Below are 21,294 nucleotides of genomic sequence, written 5' to 3' on the forward strand. Positions count from 1 at the left end.
TTGAAGATTATACATGTGCTCTATTCAAATATAAATGAAACATTTGCCAACATTTACCATACTATAGGCTATAAAGTGAGTCTCCTTTTTTAGGCTTTTATCTGTTTACTTATTACAGAGAGAGAAAGGGAAGGAGGAAGAGAGAGAAAAACATCTATGTGGGAGAGATGCATCAATCAGTTGCCTTTCACATGTCCCCAACTGGGGAACCTGGCCCACAACCCAGGTATGTGCCCTGACTAGGAATCAAACCTGGGAACTTTCGGTTTCACAGGCTGGCGCTCAATCCACTGAGCCACACCAGCCAGGGCCAATCCTTTTTAATTATATTTTTTAAACTTCTTTTTAAGATTTTATTTATCTATTTTTACAGAGAATGGAAGGGAGGGAGAAAGAGAGGAAGAGAAACACCAATTGGTTGCCTCTCGCAGACCCCCAACTGGGGACCTGGCCTGCAACCCAGGCATGCGCACTGACTGGGAATCAAACCAGCAAACTTTGGTTCACAAACCAGCACTCAATCCATTGAGCCACACCAGCCAGGGTCAATTTGTAGTTCTTAATCCCTTCACCTTTTTTGCTCACTCCCCAGCCCCCTCCCTTCTGTTAACCATCAAAACATTTTCTGTATCTATGATTTCTGTTCTGCTTATTTGTTTTTTAGATTCTGTTGTTGATATACATTTACTGGTATTTTATTGTCATATTTTGATCTTAAAGAAGACTCTTTAACATTTCTTTTTTAAATATATTTCATTGATTATGCTATTACAGTTGTCTTATTTTTTCTCCTTTATCCCCCTCTGCCCTGCACCCCCCTCCCACCCACATTCCCCATCCCCCTTAGTTCATGTCCATGGGTTGTACATATAAGTTCTTTGGCTTCTCCACTTCCTATACTATTATTAACCTCCCCATCTATTTTCTACCTGCCATTTATGCTTATTCCCTCATTCTCTCCTCTCCCCCTCCTCACTGGTAACCCTCCCTACGATATCCATTTCTGTGATTCTGTTCCTGTTCTAGTTGTTTGCTTAGTTTGTTTTTGTTTTTATTAGGTTCAGTTGTTGATAGTTTTAAGTTTGTTGTCATTTTACTGTTCATAGTTTTGATCATCTTCTTCTTCTTAGATAAGTTCCTTTAACATTTCATGTAATAAGGGCTTGGTGATAATGAACTCCTTTAAGTTGATCTTATCTGGGAAGCACTTTATCTGCCCTTCCTGAATGTAAACTGTAATTTAAAAATAAAAAATATATCACCAGACCTGGCTGGTGTAGCTCAGTGGATTGAGTGCAGGCCTGCGAACCAGATGATCAAGGTAAGATTCCCAGTCAGGGCACATGCCTGGGGTGCAGGCCAGTTTCCATCAGGGGACACATCAGAGGCAACCATACATTGATATTTCTCTATCTCTCTTCTTCCCTTCCCCTCTAAAGATAAATAAATAAAATATTTAACGTGTGTGTGTGTAACCAGTTACCTAAAAAAAAAAAAAGAAAGAAACAATGAAGAGAAGAGGCAGTGTTATGACATATACACAGTGCTGGGGGAGGGGACTTCAACTAAGAATTCTGGAATTCAGTTCACCATGGTAACAGCTCATGAAATACTTTCTCTCAACAGTTTTGGGTGCCCTTTCAGGTCTTCTGCTCTAAGAGGTACTGAGTGGAAGGGCGTGAGGAGATCTCTGAACTTACACTATGGGGGATGAAAGAGGTAACAACTTTGAAGGTATGGGCATTGAACAACTGAAACTGAAATTATTGGAAGAACTCTATATGAAAGACTTAATACAACTCTCAATAATTGAACTACGACGACACAAAATAATGGACCTGAAAGCCAAACTCACCATTGCTAATATCAGCAATGAATGGAAAACGTGTTATGAGGTACAACTTGAGGTGAATAATCAACTAAAAAAGCAAACAGTTACTCTCAAAGAGAAACTGGAAAAACTCCATGTAGATCCTTCAGATAGACTATCTTCTATTCGTGTCTATGAGTGAATGCCAGTGAAATTCTTAGCTGCATTATTGAAAAGCTAGAAGGAGAAAAAAGATGTCTTGAACATCAAGTGAAATACTATTTACTTAAACTGGAAGAAGAATCAAAGTCTTATTAAAAGTTCAAGGATGAACCCCAAATATACCTGGCTAAATTATCTCAGGTCTCTCGCTTAAACCAAATTTCTAGAAGGCAACAGATGAATGAACTTCACAGAATGAAAGAGAATCCAGCAAAAATGGGAATATACAATACAGCTAATCAGAAAATAATAAACGCCAAGAGAGGATCAACCAAGAAGAGTACAAGATCAAGCCATGTTCCAAAATTCAACTCATGATTCAAGAATTGGGTAGATCTCTATTTCTTACCCTTTTTCATTCATTATACTTAACTTGTGAAATTAATGTTCAACACATTTTTTAAGGAAATGAAATAGATAAACAGCTATTAAACCTTTTTAGCTCCTCTTTCAGAAGTTTGTTCCTTTGTTTGTGTGAAAGTAATTTTCTTAGTAGTTTGGTTTAGTTTCAAAAATTATTTTAGAAAGTAATTACGGTGACCCTAAAATTCTAATAGCAGTGTTTTAAGTCTTAAAACCTGAGAGAGGAACTTTTAAGATTATTTCAAGCACTGCAACAGTTTATTAGTTACACATCTTTTCGTGGGGACTCCATCATGTTTAAGTGTTAGTTCTACAGAAGCTACTTTGGAATACTTTCCAGATGTTAGAAAATGTCTGTGTTAGAGTGATGGAATGTTGGTAGGATACTATAAAAAAACTTAAATGGGAGATTCTCTAAGATCTGTGTTTTGATATCAGTTTTGCCACTTCTAGGCTTCTGACTTTGAGTAAATCACTTTTTATTGTGTCACTTCTATCATTTATACAGTTGGGAATATTTACTTAACCACTTCCTTGAGATGTGTATGCAGATCAAAGACACCTATTAAATATTTATTTACTTACTTCTTTACACCAAAGAAAAAGTTTTACCTAGTTCTAAGCTCTGAAGATAATTTGTCATGTGAGGTTTTATAAGAAAACGAAATTATTTATTGCAATAATAAAAACAAAAATGATCATTTTGAAACCTTTTTTGTTTAATACTAAATATCAGTATTTTAAATTTAGAATTCATAAAGCAAAAATCAGTATAACAATATTTAACATGTTTGAAATTTTATTTCATTTTTTTAAGATTTTATTTCTTTATTTTTAGAGAGAGGGGAAGGGAGGAAGAAGGAGAGGGAGAGAAACACCAGTGTGCAGTTGCCTCTCCTGTGCCCCCTACTGGGGACACAGCCCACAACCCAGGCATGTGCCCTGACTGGGAATGGAACCAGCAACCCTTTGGTTTGCAGGCCAGCACTCATTCCACTGAGCCACATCATCCAGGGCTATGTCTGAAATTTTAAAATGTCTAAATATATTACAAAATATCAAGAAATACCATTTATAAAAACAAACGTGGCGATAATAAAAAAGATAATAGTGCTAGCAAGGATATGGAGTAATTGGAACACTCATACACTGCTGGTTGGGTTGTAAAATGGTGCAGCCATTTTGGAAAACAGTCAGTCAGTTACTCAAAACATTAAACATAGAGTTATCACATGACCCAGAAATTCCATTCATGTATTTAGCCAAGATAAATGAGAACCTATGTCCACATAAAAACTTGCACACAAATGTTTATGGTGCCATTATTTATTCATAATAGCCAAACAGTGGAAATGACACAAATGTTCATCAACTGGTGAATGAATAAGCAAATTGTAGTATAACCAAACAATGGGTTATTATTCAGCAACAAAAAGAAATTAAGTACTAATATATGCTATAATGTGAATGAACTTTGAAAATAATATCTTTAGTGGAAGAAGCTAGTCACAAAATACCACATATTGCATAATTCCACTTACATAAAATGTCCAGAGCAGGCAAATTTATACAGACAGAAATTAGATGAGTAATTGCCTAGAGCAGGCTGGGCCAGGAGGAGGGTGGGTGATGGGGAGTGACTGCAAAGGGTACAGGATTTCTTTTGGGGGATGTTGAAAGTGTTCTAAAATTTATTGTGGTGATGGTTGTGCAACTTTGTGAATATATTAAAAACCATTGAATTGGCTTAATCATATGTTATATGATTTACGTCTTAATAATGCTCTTTTTTGTAAAAAACCTATACTTAGCAAAGTAACCCTTAAAAAATTAAAGTCCTCACAAAAAGTTATACCCAGGGAAAAAAGCCTAGATGAATAATTGCTATCACACTTGCTTTATAGGAAATAAAAGAAAGTTCATCAGGCTGAATAAAAATTGTAACTCAAACACCAATGAAAATAATTACATAGGAAAACATAAAATACAATATAAATATATTTTTCTTTTTTCACAACTGATTTTAAAAGTGTCTGCATAAAACAATAATTGTTAAAATATTGTTAGGTTTAGAATATATAAAGATATTTTGTCTATGATAATAATAGCACAAAGGAGGAGAGAGGAAAGGGAGCTATATTGGAGCAATTTCCATACACTACAAGAAATAAATTGGCATTAATGTAAAGTATATTTCCTTAAGATGTATATTTTAATACCCAGAGAAACAACTAAGAAAATAATTCAACAAATAGAGTAAATAAAGAGAATTAAAATGGCACACTAGAAAATATCTAATGTAAAAGTAAGCAATAAAGACATAGAGGAGAAAAATGTAGGAGACATACATATAGAAATTTGAAGTTATAAGTAATTTTATTTATATTATGACCAAGAAGTACAGTAATGAAATAAGCACTACAAAAAATTTATCAGGTTCCATTCCCAGAGTGCATGCCTAGGTTTTGGGTTCAATCCCCAGTTTGGGCATGGGCATTTGTGATCCCTGGTCCAGATGAACATGGGAGGGAACCATCCAATGTTTCTCTCTCTCCCTTCCTCTCTAAAAAAACAATGAAAAAAAAAAGTCCTCAAGTGAGGATAAATAAATAAATAAATAAATATTATCAGACTTCATTAAAAACAGGATCTAACTGTATACTGTCTAGAGCATATATACTTTAAATTCAAGACACAAATACGTTGAAAGTATGGAAATGGTATACTACACAAACAGTAATGATAAGAGAACTGAAGTGGCTCTCCCAATGCATTAGTTTTCTGTTGTTGTGTAACAAACTACCACAAATTTAGCAGCTTAAAACAATACCCATTTACTACCTCACAGTTCTGTAGGTAACAAGACCAAGGCAGTTCCTCTGCCTAAGCTCTCAGAAAGCCAAAAGCAAGGTGATGGACAGGCTGCCCTCTTAATCCAGAAGTTTTAAGGAAGATCTCCTCGCCAACAAGCAAACAAACAAACAAAAATAATCTGTTTCAAAATTGAAAGCATCTGCTTTCACGTTCAGGTTGTTGTAAAGTGTGTTAGAAATACACTCATATGAAGGTGGCAAGTCTGGCGATTATGTTGGATGTGAACATAATTATCTAGAGGGTGTGAACTGAAACATATATGTAAAGATTAGTAGTATTTATGTATAATTAAAGTGCAGGAGTTGTGGTGGCCAAGGTCAGAGACACAAGGCAGGAGATTGTGAAGGAGAGTAGTAGAAGAAGGCACTGGGGAGTGGGTGGTCCTCTCCCCAAGGTGTCGAGAAATTGACAGATATGAGGCAAATGTCTCCTCAGGAAAGCAATAATCTCCATTAATTTTTAGAATTACAGACTGTAGTAACCAGATTTCACTTTAGGCATGGGAGTGTAGGAATGTATGCTTTAGCAGAGATCAAGGAGTATACCAGGACCATGGACTAAGCAGACTGTGAGCTCAGGGAATGTAATATGATCCCTAATATCAAAGGATGAAAAGCAAAGATGCCCTGTGTCCAATTTATGCCTTAGGAGAGGCAGTCTGAGGGCATTGTTTGAATGGAGGTCTGGCACAGGGAGTCAAATGATTTCCAATGGTGAGGTCTTAGGCTGGGATGATGTCCTCTGAGGTGATGCCATTTTCAGCAGCAAGCTCCTGGGCCAGGGCAATGTCACTTAGGATGTGGGACTTGGGATACCCTTTCTAAGGGGATAGCCACTCAAGTTGATGTTAGTCTTAGCGTTTGCCATGTTTGACTGAAACAATGGTTTACTTGAAGGTTTGGGCCTCTGGATTGTAATCTAGTGAAGAGCACCCAGACCAGTGGTAAAAAGACCGCAGTGACCAGAATGGTGTGCTGGTGCCCTTGACAAGTTTCAGAGTTTTGGTAGAACTTTAGATTCAAATGGGTCCTATATCAGATGAGCAACTTCCTGGCCTATGTGACAATGTGTGGTTCATGGGTTCTAGGAAAAAATGTACCCTCAATCTGGACTCCAGCCTTTATGGGACGGGCAAGATAAAAAAAATTAAGATAAGTTAAGGTGTGGGACAGGATATAGACCCATTTAGGAGTTTATTTAGACTTAAATTTTAAAAAGAATTAAGGAGATAATTTTATCTCTGTTAAATGAGCTATTTGGGGGCCTATTAAAGACATGAAAGTTCTATTGAATGTCTTTTCCAAGAGCCCAGCATGGTGTATTTTGAAAAGTGAAATGTGTACCTTGGTTACTATTACATTAATGATATTTATAACTCTGAAGGTAACGAGCCCCTGTAAGACCTTATATTGTGACTAAATATATAGAAAGATGTACAATTTTGTATTTTGAGTATCTGTGAGGCAAGAGATTCCCATAGTTCTTTAACCTAAAAGAGACCATTTTCAGGCAATGCCCACCAGTTTATAACAAATGTGAAAACAGTAACATTTCTTGACTACAGTGTTAAGATGTCGGTGGCTGCATGGAAGTTGGCCAGGTGTGTTGTTTTCAGGATCCCCTTCTTTGTTAGGCATATTTTGGCTAAGGGACAGAAAGCAGGAACATTCCACTGAGCTCCATCATGTGTGATGGTTAACAGTGCCATTGACATATAATCTATGAACTCTCATTATTGTTCACTCAGTTAATCCCATGGACTTTCCCAAGTAGTCAAGAGTCTGGAGGAGGGGTGACTTCCTCCAGCACCCTGGCATATCACAAGGGGCTGAGGACAGGGGAAGCCACCCTGTCTTGCAAGAAGAATATGAGGAAGTATCCAAGTTTGCTTGCATTCTGTTTTAAGAAGGCTTCTGTAGCCTAACCGGTGTAGCCCAATTGGTTGAGTGCCATTATGCAGGGTGAAACATCACCAGTTCAGTTCCTGGATAGGGCATATGCCTGGGTTGCAGGCCTGGTCCCTGGTCAGGCAGTCGAGGCCCATATGAAAGGCAGCCTATCAATGTTTCTTTCTCACACTGACATTTCTTTACCTCTCTCTCTCCCTGTCCTTCCCCTCTCTCTAAAAATAAATAAATAAAATCTTTAGAAAGGAAAAGAAAAGAAGAAGAAGGCCTCTGTAGCCATGACAAGTTTATGTGGTGCTGCTTTCATGACTCAAAGCATAATGGGCAGCTGAGTATGGACAGTCACAGACTCAGGGTATGGGAGAACTTCTATTCTTACGAAAAACCAGCTCTGGCTGGTGTAGCTCAGTGGATTGAGCACGGGCCTGTGAACCAAGGGGTTGTGGTTCAATTCCCAGTCAGGCCACATGCCTGAGTTGCAGACCAGGTCCCCAGAGGGGTGGGGGGTGCATGAGAGGCAACTACACATTGATCTTTCTCTCCTTCTCTCTCTTTCTGTTCCCCTCTCTAAAAGTAAATAAATACATAAATAAATAAGCTCTTTAAAATTTTTTAAAAGAAAAACCAGTAACTAGTCATTTTGTTTATTTGTTTGTTTGCTTGTTTGTTTGTTTGCTTGTTTGTTTGTTTTAATGGTGCATAGCATGAAGATGAGAGGGGCAGTTTTTTGTATCAGAATCCCTTGGGGAACATATTACCAGCAGAAGTGGTCCAGAGACTCTGGGAGGTATGAAGAGGTTGCCAAAGTCTCTTTAGTGAAGAAATTTGGTGGGGGCCTAACAAGAATACCTGCTGATTTTTATTTGGGAGTAATATTTGTAAGTGAGGAATATATCTTCACTAGAACCAAAAAGGACTAATAGATATTGGGTTTGTATGCCCTTAATGAGTGTGTCTAATGCATCTCCTTAGAGGCAGATGTTATTCATGTAATGTCATACCTGTGCTCCTTCAAGAAGATAGATGGAGTTAATATCTTGTCTGTAAAGAGTTTGTGTAATAGCAACCTGTTGAGTGAGCTACCCCATTGGTAACCTGAAAATATGTTATCTCCTTTTATAGGTAAAGGCAAATTGCAGCTGAGGGGCTGTTGAAATAGGTGCTGAACAAAAAATGATAGCCAAATCTATAAGAGCAAAATATCTACCAGTTGTTAACTGAATAGAATCATTAATTTTAATAACATTGGCTATCTGGTATAGGGGCCTCGACTGATGGGACCACAGCATAAAGACAGTAGTAACCCATCAAGAAGAGAGAAGTACACACACACGCACACACACACACACACATGCATTCATATTATCTCTTCTCTTCTCTTCTCTTCTCTTCTTTCTCTTCTCTTCTCTTCTCTTCTCTTCTCTTCTCTTCTCTTCTCTTCTCTTCTCTTCTCTTCTCTTCTCTTCTCTTCCCTTCTCCCTGTAGATTTAAGAATTAAATAACCCAAGGCAAAATTGGGTTATCTAATGGAGAAGCTATGGGGAATAATCATTCCTTTTTTAGCTAGGTTTTATATAATAAGTTTTAATACTTGATCTCCCTGTTTTAACTTACAGTGAGCCAAGTTAACTATTTTAACTGAAGGTCCAGGGGTGTCCCAGTTTTTCATTTTTCTGACAGAGAGAGAGGAAGGGAGAGAGAGACAGAGAGACATCAGTTTGTTATTCCACACATTTATGCATTCATTGGTTGATTCCTGTATGTGCCCTGAACAGGGATTGAACCCACAACTGCACCATATCAGGTCAATTCTCCAACCCACTGAGCAACCCAGCCAAGGAGGGTACCATTTTTAAGCCAATTTATGTTAAAGACTTACCATAATTTTAATTTATTATTTATTGTGCCAGAGCATCTATGTCCAATCCAGAAGATTTTAAGGCAATGGATACTGTGACTTTGTAAAGGCTACAGTTAGCATGAGACATATTCTTTTTCTTCATGTTTTTTAAATTAAATCTTTATTTTATTTTTTCCATTACCACTTAGTCCCTTTATATCTCCTTCCCCTCCAGCAATCAACACACTGTAGTCTGTGTCCTTGAGTCCTTTGTGCTTTTCGCTCGATCCTTCCATTGTCTCTACTCCAACCCACCCCCATTCTAGCTTTCATCCTGCCCTCCACCTATGAGCCTGTTCCCATTTTCCTTGTTAACTCAGTTTGTTCATTAGATTCCACATATGAGTGAAATAATATGGTATTTTTCTTTGACTGACTTATTTCATTTAGCATAATGTTCTCTAGGTCCAACCATACTGTTGCAAAGGGTAAAATTTTCTCTTTTTTATAGCCAAGTAGAATTCCATTGTGCAAATGTCTTATAGTTGTTTTATCCACTCATTTACTGATGGACTCTTGGGCTGTTTCCATATCTTGGCAATTGTAGCTACAATGAACATAGGAGTGCTTACATTCTTTCTAATTAATGTTTTGGGTTCCTTCAGATATACTACCAGAAGGGGAACTGCTGGGTCAAAAAGTAGTTCCATTTTTAATTGTTTGAGGTATCTAAATACTTCTTTCCACAGTGGCACCAATCTGCCCCTTTCTTCACATCCTCACCAGCATTCGTTGTTTGTTGGTTTATTGATAATAGTCATTCTGACAGGTGTGAGGTGATACTTCATAGTGCTTTTAATTTGCATTTCTCAGATGATTAGTGATGTTGAGTATCTTTTCATATGTCTATCGGTCTTCTGTATGACCTCGTTGGAAAAGTGTCTATTCAGGTCTTTTGCCCATTTTTTAACTTGGTTGTTAGATTTTTCAGTGTTGAGTTTTGTAAGTACTTGATAAATTTTGGATATTAACCCCTTATCAGATGTATTGGCAGATATGTTCTCCCATTCTGTAGTTGTCTTTTTATTTTGTTGATGATTTCCTTTCTGTGCAAACAAATTTTAGTTTGATGTACTCCAATATGTTTATTTTTTTCTGTTGTTCCCCTTGCCTGGAGAGATATATCCAATAAAAAAGATTGCTGTGAGCAATATCTGAGGTTTTCCTGCTTATGTTTTCTTCTAGGTTTTTTATGGTCTTGGTTCTAACATTTAAGTCTTTGATCCTTTCAAATTCATTCTTTTGTGTGGTGTAAGTAGGTAGTCTAGTTTCATTTTTCTGCACATATCTGTCCAGTATTCCCGAAACCATGTACTGAATAAATTATCTTTAGCCCATTTTATGTGCTTGCTTCTACTGTTGAATATTTTTTAAATTTTTATTTATTTAGATTTTATTTATTTATTTATCTTTAGAGGGGAAGGAGAGAGGGAGAGAAACATCAATGTATGGTTGCCTTTTGTGCGTCCCCTGCTGGGAGTTGGCCTGCAGGGAACTGGCCTGCAACGCAGGCATGTGCCCTGACTGGGAATCGAACTGCGATCGTGTGGTTCTCAGGCCCGCGCTCAATCCACTGAGCTACACCAGCCAGGGCTGTTGAATATTAATTGATATAAAAATGTGGATTTATTTCTGGAATCTCTATTCTGTTCCCTGGATCCATATGTCTGTTTTTATGCCAGTACTTTGTTGTTTTGATTACTATGACCTTATAGTATAGTTTGATATGAGGTAGTGTGAGTCCTCCAACTTTGTTCTTCTTTCCCAGGATCACTGTTGCTATGTGGGGCCTTTTGTGGTTTCATATGAAATTTTGAAATATTTGTTCTAGTTCTGTGGAATACTTCATTGGTATCTTGATAGGAATTTCATTGAATTTATAGATTACTTTGGGTAGAATGGACATTTTAATGATGTTCATTTTCCCTATCCACGAACATGATATGTGTTTCCACTTATTTCTGTCTTCAGTTTCTTCAGTGTACTATAATTTTATGAGCACGGATGTTTTATATTTCTGGTTAGGTTTATTTTTAGATATTTTATTATTTTTGAAGCAATTGTGAATAGGATGGTTTTCTTAATTTCTCTTTCTGTTGGTTCATTATTGACATATAGAAATGCAAGTGATTTCTGGATATTAATCTTCCATCCTATACTTTGCTGAATTCATTTATCAGTTCTAGTACTTTCTTGCTGGAATCTTGGGATTCTGCATGTAGAGTATCATGTTATCTGCAAATAAAGACAATTTTACTACTTCCTTTCCAATTTGGATGCCTTTTATTTCTTCTTCTTGTCTGATTGCTGTGGCTAGGACTATGTTGAATTAGAGAGGTGAAAGTGGACATTCCTGTCTTGTTGCAGATCGTAAGAGGAACATTTGTAGTTTTTGCTCACTGAGTACAATGTTGGCAATGGGCTTGTCATACATTGCCTTTATTACATTTAGGTGTGTTTCCTCTAACCCCACTTTACTGTTTTTATCATAAATGGGTGCCAGATTTTATTGAACACTTTTTCTGTATCTGTTGATATAATCATATGGTTTTTATCCTTCATTTTATTTATATGGCAAATCACATTTATTGATTTTTGAATGCTGTACCAACTATCATTCCCAGAATAAATCCTACTAGATCATGATGTATGATCTTTCTGATGCACTGTTGTATTCAGTTTGCTAATATTTTGTCTATGTTCATCAGGGATATTGGCCCATAATTTTCTTTTTTTTTTTTAGTGTCTTTATCTGTTTTTGGAATTAGGATAATGCTGGCCCTTATAAAATGAGTTTGGGAATCTCCCTGCCTCTTGAATATTATGAAATAGTTTGAGAAGAAGAGGTGTTAGTTCTTCTTGGAATCTTTGGTAAAATTCACCTGTGAAGCCATCCAGTTTTGGACTTTTGTTTATTGGGAGTTTTTTGATTACTGCTTCAGTTTCACTAGGTGTAGTCTGACTATTCAGATTCTCTGACCCTCCTGATTTATTTTTGGAAGATTGTATGATTCTAGGAATTTATCTATTTTGTCCAGTTTGTCATTTTATAACAAAAATGTTATAAAACATTTTGATGTTTAATTTTTCCAGTCCATGGTCACGGTATATGCTTCCATTTATTTGTGGTTTCCTTGATTTCTTTCTTCAGTGTTGTATAGTTTTCTGAGTACAGTTATTTACTTCTTTGGCTGTTTATTCCTAAGTATTTTCTTTTTCTTGTTGTTATAGTAAATGAATTATTTTTCTAATTTCTGTTTCTGATTTTTCATTATTAGTGTACAAAAATGACTTCAATTTCTGAATGTTGACTTTATATTCTGCTGTTTTGCTAAATTCATTTATTAGGTTCAGTGATTTTTTTTTTTGTGGAGCCTATAAAGTTTGGTATGTGCACTATCCTGTTGTCAGTGAATAATGACAGTTTTACTTCCTCTTTTCCAATTTGTATGCTTTTTATTTTTTTTTCTTGTCCAATCTCTATGGCTAGAACTTCCAATACTATGTTGAATAGAAGTTGTGAAAGTGAACACCCTTATCTTGTCCCTGTTCTTAGGGAAACTATTTTAGTTTTTGCCCATTGAATATAATTGTGGCTGTAGGTTTCTCGTATATGGCCTTTATTATATTCAAGTATGCGCCCTCTGTTTCCATTTTGCTGAGTGTTTTTTTTTGTATAAATGAGTGTTGTCTTTTTAAAAAATATTTTATTTATTTATCTTTAGAGAGGAAGGGAAGGAGAGAAGGAGGGAAATATCAATGTATGATTGCCTCTCGTGAGTCCCCTGTTGGGAACTGGCCTGCAACCCAGGCATGTGCCCTGACTGGGAATCGAACCGTGATCGTGTGGTTCGCAGGCCCATGCTCAATCCACTGAGCTACACCAGCCAGGGCAGTGTTGTCTTTTTTATCAAATGCTTTTACAACATCTATTGATATTATCAAGTAGTTTTTGTCTTTTGCATTTTTATGTGGTGTATTACATTTGTTGATTTACATATATTGCACCATCCTTGCATCCCTGGGATGAATCCCACTTGATCATGATATATGATCTTTTTAATGTATTGCTGGATGTGGTTTGCCAATATTTTCTTGAGGATTTTAGCATCCATGTTTACCACTGATATTGGCCTGTAGTTTCCTTTCTTTGTTATGCCATTTTTTAACTTTTTTATTGTTGTTCAAGTACAGTTGTCTCCATTTTCCCCACCACCCCAGCCATCCCCATCTCCCTCCCCTGATCCCATCCTGCTTGGTGTTGTCTATGTATCCTTTGTAGTTGTTCCTGAAAACCCTTCCCCAAATAGCTATAGCAATTTTGAAAAAGAAGAACAAAGTAGGAAAGATCTTTGTTATATCTTTATCTGGTTTTGGGATTAGGATAATAGTGGCCTCATAAAAAGAGTTTGGGAGTCTTCCCTGTTGTTGGATTTTTTGGAATAGTTTGAGAAGAATTGGGGTTATCCCTCTCCAAATGTTTGGTAAAATTCTCCTGTGAGTCTGTCTGGCACAGGGCTTTTGCATGCCAGGAGTTTTTTTATTACTGCTTCAATTTCACTAGCTGATAACGGTCTATTCAAGCTTTCTACTTCTTCTTGACTCTTTTTGGAGGATTATAAACTCTGTAAAAAGAGTTTTGGAGGATTATATGTTTCTAGAAATTTGTCTATGTCACCCAGGTTTTTTAATTTCTTGGCATATAGTTGTTTGTAGTAATTTTTTATGTTCTTTTGTATTTCTGTGTCGGTTGTAATCTCATCTATTTCATTTCTGATTTTATTTATTTGGGCCATCTCTCTTTTTTCTTGATAAGTCTGGTTAAATGCTTGCCAATCTTGCTTATCTTTTCCAAGAAACAGCCCTTGGATTCATTGATCTTTTGCATCTTTTTATAGACTTTATTTCATTTATTTCTTCTTTGATCTTTATTATTTCCTTCCTTCAACTCACTTTGAGCTTTGTTTCTTGTTCTTTTCCAAGTGCCTTTAAGTGTAATATTAGGTTGTTTATTTGAGCTATTTCTTGTGTTTTTGAGATAGGTCTGTAATGTTATGAATTTTCCTCTTAGGACTGCTTTCCCAGTGTCCCACACATTTTGGATTTTCGTGTCCTCATTTTCATTCATTTCAAGACATCTTCTGATTTCTTCTTTGACCTCATTGTCAACTCATTCATTGTTTAATAACATGTTATTTATCTTCCATATCTTGGCATGTTTTTCATTGTTCTTCTTGTGATTGATTTATAGTTTCTCAGCATTTTGGTCAGAGTATATGTTTAATATGATTTCAATCTTCCTAAATTTATTGATACTTATTTTATGTCCTAACATGTAGTCTATCCTAGAAATTGTTCCATGTACATTTGAATAGTATGTATGTTCTACTGCTTTGGGGTGAAATACTCTTAAGATATCAATTAAATCCATTTGATGTAGTATGCTATTTAAAGTCACTTTCTCCTTGATGGTTTTCTGTCTGGAAGCTATATTCAGTGACATCAATGGGGTGTTGGAATCCCCGACTATGACTCCATATCTGTCATTCTCTCCATTTATGTCCATCAAGATTTGCTTTACATATTAGGTACTCCTGTGTTGGGCATGTAAATGTTTACTAGGATTATATCCTCTTGTTGGATTGTTCCCTTCATCATTATGTAGTGTCCTTCTTTGTCTCCTACTATAGCCTTGGTTTTAAGGTTTATTTTTATATATAAGTACTGCTACACCAGCTTTTTTTCCCTTTCCATTTGTACCAAGTGTCTTTTTTCCATCTTTTTACTTTTAGTCTATGTGTATCTTTTGATCTGATATTGGTCTCTTGGAGGCAGTATACATATGAGTGCTGTTTTCTTATCCATTGAGCTACCCTATGTCTCTTGGTTGGAACATTTAAGCCATTTACATTTAAGATGATAATTGATAGATACATATTTAGTGCCATTTTATTGTTAGACTATTTTCCTCTGTTTATTTTTCTTTCCCTTTTTTTCTTCTTCTTCTAAAAGCAAGCCCATTAATATTTGTTACAGTTTTGGTTTGGGGTTAACAAACTCCTTTAGATATTTCTTGTCTGGGAAGCTCCTTATTTCTCCTTTGATTTTAAATGATAGCCTTGCTGGGTGAAGTAGCCTTGGTTGTAGGTCCTTGATTTTCATCACCTTGAATGCTTCATGTCACTCCCTTCTGTCCTGAAATGTTTCTGTTGAGAAATGAGATGACAGTCTAATTGGTGCCCTAGTAGGTAACTACCTGCTTTTTTTCTTGTGGCTTTTAGGATTCTCTCCTTATCTTTAAGCCTTGACACTTTAATTATGATGTGTCTTGGTGTAGACCTCTTTGGGTCCAACTTGTCTGAGACTCTCTGAGCTTCTTAGACTTGTGTGTTCTTTCCCTTCACCAGATTAAGAATGTTTTTGGTCATTATTTCTTCAAAAATTTTTTTAAATATAATTTTTATTTAATTCTTGTTCAAGTACAGGTTTCTGTCTTATATTCCCAACCCTGCCCGCCCCCCACCCCATGCTCCCTGCCTCCCTCCCCTTTCCCCCCCCCAACCCTTAGTTATTGTCCATGTGTCTTTTATACTTGTTCATGTGAGTCCATTCCCTTTTCCCCTATGATTGTCTCCCCTCTCCCCTCTGGGCCCTGACAGCCTGTTCCATATTTGAGTGTCATTGGTCGTATTTTGCTTGCTTGTTTGGTTTGTTTAGATTCCTGTTAATGATGAGATCATATGATATTTGTCTTTCACCACCTGGCTTATTTCGCTCAGCATAATGCTTTCCAGTTCCATCCATGATGTTGCAAAGGGTAGTAGTTCCTTCTTCCTTTTATTTCTTCAAATTGATTCTTGATCCCTTGCTTGCTCTCTTCTCCTTCTCGTATTCTCATGATGTGGATGTTGTTGTTTCATGTCCAAAATGTTTCTTAAGCTCTCCTGATTTTTTAAATTCTTCTTCCTTTTACCTGCTCTGCCTGGGTGTATTTTTTCTACCTTGTCTTCCAAATCACTGATTCAGTTCTCTCCTTCATGTAACTTGCTGTTTATTCCCTCCAGTGTATTATTTTAGATATTGCATTCTTTATTTCTGACTGGTCCATTTTTATGGTTTCTATGCCTTTTTTCATGCTATTGAGTATCCTTATAATCATTACTTTAAACTCTCTATCTGATAAATTGCTTGCCTCCATTTCATCTAGTTCTTCTGGAAATTTCTCTTATTCTTTCATTTGCAGTCTGTTTCTTTGCCTTCCCACTTTGGCTCCTTCTTTGTATTTTCTGCCTTAGTTGTTAATCTAAGCAGTGGTGTAAACTCAAGATGTAATCAGCAGCCTGACTTACGCTTCACAGAATGGGGCAGGGTAATAGCTATTGGCAAAGTTCTTGCTTCTCCTCAAGCCAGTGCCACTTGGAGAGGAGTGCTCTGCCTGAGAAAGAGCTCCTGCAGTATGGAGAATGACTCGGCACAATGATCCTGGTGGTTGTTCCTTCAGTTCTCTCCCCATAGCCACCAGCCCAAAACTCTCTTCTAGCATCTCTAGTCTATTCTGCCTTCCCTCTGCTGCAGCCCAGGGTATGTGGCTGCAAACAAAATTTTGTATGATGGCCCTTTAAGAGGCTCTCTGCATCCCTAACTGTCTCTCTCTGGCAGACAGAAACCCTGCAGCTTTTCACGTTGTTGTTTGGGATCCTTTCCTGGTTCTGCTGCTGTAGGCTGGGGAGTCCAGCTTGGCTTTTATACCCCACAGTTCTCACCCCACCCAGCCACTGAAATGTCCCTTCCAGAACTTCACTTGCCACACATGGGAGCCCAGCCAACCCTCTCATGCCACCTCTCTGCTGCTTACCAATCTTTCTGTGGTCATTATAAGGCTTCTCTCCAGCTAGTGTCAGTTGGTAATTGAGGATGATTTCTTTACAAGTTAGCTGACATTCCAGATTGGTCCTGGGAGGAGGCTAGGGTAGTTTCCACATACTCCTCTGTTATCTTGAATCTCCCTTTTTCTTAACTTTATATTTAGTTACCTTCTTAAGGTTATAGGAAATACAATGTTTAAATTTAGTCATCAGCAGATCCTTATAGCTCCCCAGGTACAACTATAATTTAAAACTCATCTTGATTAAGTTCATAAAGTTCTTGTCAATTGGTGTATTTTAGCAAATATTAAGGTTAATTTAGATCCAAGGTTGTAGAAGCACAAAAGCCAACCACCACTCTTTTAAACCATTTTGTTATATAAATTCTTTAATATGTAAATTTTGGATTTCCAATTGGATCAAATCATGAGGCTTTATTTTAATGTAGTTATATACTATATATACCATTCATTATTATATATTTATATTATAATATTACACATACATACATAATTTATTTGCAGTTCTTTTCTCTCCTGTATCTAGGGATTTGTGTTAAAATCAATAAGTAATCTAGGACTAACATTATGCTTGTTAGGCCTGGCATTTACTCAGTACATAAGGTTTAAAGTTTACTTTTTTTCCCTGAAGTGTCAGTCTTCCTCTCTTTTTCCTTTCCTTTTTTTCCCCTCCGTTTTAGGCTTTTAGGCTCTCACAGTATCTAGTTTTAGTCTCTGAACAAGAGGTAAAGAAGGAATCTTGTGCCTCTGGGGAGCCCCTCCCTGGGACAGTGCCCAGCCTCATTAAACTTTTTTTTTTCATTTAGAATGGCCTTTATTGCTAGGTGGCTAAACTCTGCCCCTACCTTTTTCCCTTTTGATGTTTACCTGATAAGCTCCTGATGGTCCCCAGTGGCCTCTGCTATGAGTGGTGACCTCTTTTTCTAGGATATCCAGATCAACCTCACAGGGGTTGGGGTCAACATCTAGGAGGGCAATGGTGTCCTCGGTTTTATCTTTTAAATTTTTGGTTTTGTGACAATTTGGTTTGAAGGAGGAGACTCTTAGCATGTCCACAGGCAGCAATATTTAAGCGTGACCAATCACATTGACCTGGAGATTTGTAATCTCAAATTAGCTGAGAAACCTCTCAGGTGTTTTAGGAGGGAATGGGATTAAAGTGCCCCTTCTCCTCTACTCCCCCCCTTTTTTATTAAACATTGAGCAACTGGTCTCCAAGGATGGAATCCCTTACATCCCATTTGGTCAGAGAGCAAATTGTGGCAGCAGCAAAGCAAGCAACAAAAACAAGATTTGCCTCCAAAACAATTTACTTTTGGTTGCCATGGTTTGTCATGAAGAGGGCATCCTGAGCTTCATCACCAGCAGATCCCTATAGCTCACTGGGACCAATGACTGGACTCCTCACCAGGGACTCCCTTTAGAAGGGCAGGCCAATGACTCAATCACTTATAGGGAAAGGAGTTTCTGTCAGGGAGCCAAGGGCCCACTGCTGTTTTTAGCTCTGGCAGGTTAGTTGGAGAGACTTAATACCCAACATAGATGGTCTCATCAGAGGAAGTCTCTCTTTATTCCCTTGGGGTGGGGGTAGGGTGGAGGGGCTTGGTCTTATAAATTGTCAGACATCAATTAACCATAACATAAGGTTTCACTTATGGAATCTCCAGTCTGTTTTATTGATATATATTTCTATCTTTATGTCAGTATCACTGTCTTGGTAACTGTGATTATATAGTAAGTTTTAAAATATGGAAGCAAAAATTCTCCCACTGACTTTTTGTTTAATTTTTTTAGGACTTAAGAGCTTAGACTGAAAAATCACAGGCTGAGTTTTTCATAAGGGCAGTGGTCTAGCTCTGGTAGGGCAAGTCTACCCCTCATCTAGGCCACAGGTAGAAGCCAAGACATGTCCCCTCCCACCCCACCCCCACCTCTGTCATCTGCTGAACAAGGCCTTGAAGTGGAGGCACTGTCTTTGTGGTGCAGTGACTCCCCAACCTGGAGGCAAGAAAAAAGAGATGTAATGAGCACTGCTATGCTAGGCACCACACAAGGCACTTTTAAGTGTTACCTCAGTTAATCCCTACACCAACCCCATGTCTAGGTAGGAATTCCCATTTTATGGATGAGAATCCTGAGGCTTGAAGAGGTTAATCACCTTGCCCAAAGTCATAAAGTTCACAGGTCTGAAAAGATCTTCCAGCCCTTCCCACCCTGCCACATTGAATTCTTTCCCTCTCTAATCTAGACTCAGTATCCCAGAAGAAGTTCATTCTTAATACCCATATCTCTTGTTTTGTCCTGGTCCCTCTGACTGTGGACACTCCAGTCTCAACACTGGTTACTTAGGATGCTCTTGGGGAGGGGTTGGCAAAGGGCCACTGATGCCCAACCAGTCACAGACTATACTCACTTCCCCAAATGCTACCTCAGTCTGGGCCATGTGTACAGGTCCAGGGTTCATGCCTAGGAAAAGCACTTCCTTGGGCCCCTGGCAATAGTACTTCAAAAACCTGTGATATGGGTCCCATGCATACTCCACAGGATCATAGACAATGCCCACCAACTCAGAAAACTACAACTGGCTCAATTCAGCATTGAGTTGAAGCTTCTTCTCCAGGAAACCCTCAGCTAAGGTTCAAGGGAAGGGCTGAGACTCCAACCTGCGGGCTCATGGAAGAGCCCAGTGGGAAAGCCTGGGGCACAGCCATGCCACTGTCACTAGTCCAGTTCCCCATTTGGTTTCCCCTGATTCCTTACCCAGCTCCCAGGTGCAGAAAACAGTGGAAATCATAGTCTTCTTTGTTTAGGGAAGGAGATTCCCATTGACTCTTTTTTTAGTTATTTGGCTATTCTGGATTCTTTGCACTACCATATGCTTTTTAGGATCAACTTTTTAATATCAACCCTCCAAAAAAAGCTGCTGGAATTTTTATAGGGAATCCATTCAATTTCTACATCAATTTGGTGAGAGTTGCGATCTTAACAATATTGAGTCTCTCAATTCATGATAAGAAATGTCTTTCCATTTATGTAGATCTTTAATTTCATTCAGCAATATTTTATAGTTTTTGCATATGTCTTACACTTTTTTGCTAATTTATTTAAAACTATTTTATTCTTTTTGATGCTATTGTGAAAGAATTGTCTTCCTAATTTCATCTATATTTTATTGCTATTATATAGCAATTCAACGTGGAAATGATAGTCTTCTCAACAAATGGTGCTATGACAATTGTATATCCCCAAGCAAAAATATACACTTAGATCTTTATCTCATATCACACATAAAAATAAACTCAAAATGGATAAGAGCTAAAGTAAATGCTAAAACTATAAAACTTTTAAAAATAAACATAAGGAAAAGTCTTTGTGATTAATTTTCTGTGTCTATATGACTGAGGGCCAAGCGCATTCAACCTATCCACCAACTTTACCAAATTGACACTTATACAACACTCCAACCAACAACAGCACAATACACATGTTTCAAATAGATATAGAACATTTACCAACATATACCATATTTTGAGGCCATAAAACAAAGACTCAATATATTATAAAGGATTCAAGTCATAAAAAGTATGTTTTCTAATGACAATTAAATTAAATTAGAAGTCAATAACAAAAATATTTCTAGCCTGCCCTGGCTGGTGTAGTTCAGTGGATTGAGCGCAGGCCTACGAACCACATGATCGCGGTTCGATTCCCAGTCAGGGCACATGCCTGGGTTGCAGGCCAGTTCCCAGCAGGGGACTCACGAGAGGCAACCATACATTGATATTTCTCTCCTTCTCTCCTTCCCTTCCTCTCTAAAGATAAATAAATAAAAAGTCTTTTTAAAAATATTTTATTTATTTATCTTTAGAGGGGAAGGGAAGGAGAGAGGAAGAGAAATATCAATGTATGGTTGCTTCTCATGCATCCCCTGCTGGGAACTCGCCCCTGCCAGGAACTGGCCTGCAACCCAGGCATGTGCCCTGACTAGGAATCGAACCGCTATCATCTGGTTCACAGGCCCATGCTCAATCCACTGAGCTACACCAGCCAAGGCAATAAATAAAAAATCTTTAAAAAAATATTTCTATCCTAAAATGTTTGGAAACCAAATAATACAGTGCTATATAAACTATGATATCAAAAAAGAAGTCAAATGGGAAATTATAAAAAAACTTTGAACTAAAGAAATTTTAAAACAGTAATGACAATTTGTGAGATATTTAGAAAGCTGTACTTAGAAAGGGATTTGTAGTACGAAATGCCAATATTAGAAGAGATATTTCCAATCAATGATCTCAGCTTCAACTTTAAAAAATTAGAAAATAGGAGCAAA

The 21,294-nt window shown here is 37.4% G+C and overlaps 2 protein-coding genes across 2 annotated transcripts; one reads left to right on the top strand and one right to left on the bottom strand.

Moving 5' to 3' along the window:
• Positions 1-1,703: 1,703 nt before the first annotated feature.
• On the top strand, positions 1,704-2,350 carry CCDC169 (coiled-coil domain containing 169). The gene is given in 2 exon segments (XM_037059336.1): positions 1,704-2,037; positions 2,040-2,350. Coding segments are annotated over 2 exon segments (645 nt in total).
• A 16,833-nt stretch (positions 2,351-19,183) lies between these two features.
• SMUG1 (single-strand-selective monofunctional uracil-DNA glycosylase 1) lies at positions 19,184-19,702 on the bottom strand. Its single transcript, XM_037059288.1, is given in 3 exon segments — positions 19,184-19,622; positions 19,625-19,642; positions 19,645-19,702. Coding segments are annotated over 3 exon segments (459 nt in total). The 5' UTR covers positions 19,700-19,702; the 3' UTR covers positions 19,184-19,236.
• Positions 19,703-21,294: the final 1,592 nt, after the last annotated feature.

This window comes from Sturnira hondurensis, unplaced genomic scaffold (genome assembly GCF_014824575.4).
Source record: "Sturnira hondurensis isolate 20B ecotype Veracruz unplaced genomic scaffold, ASM1482457v3 Scaffold0010803, whole genome shotgun sequence".
Taxonomy (NCBI): Eukaryota; Metazoa; Chordata; class Mammalia; order Chiroptera; family Phyllostomidae; genus Sturnira; species Sturnira hondurensis.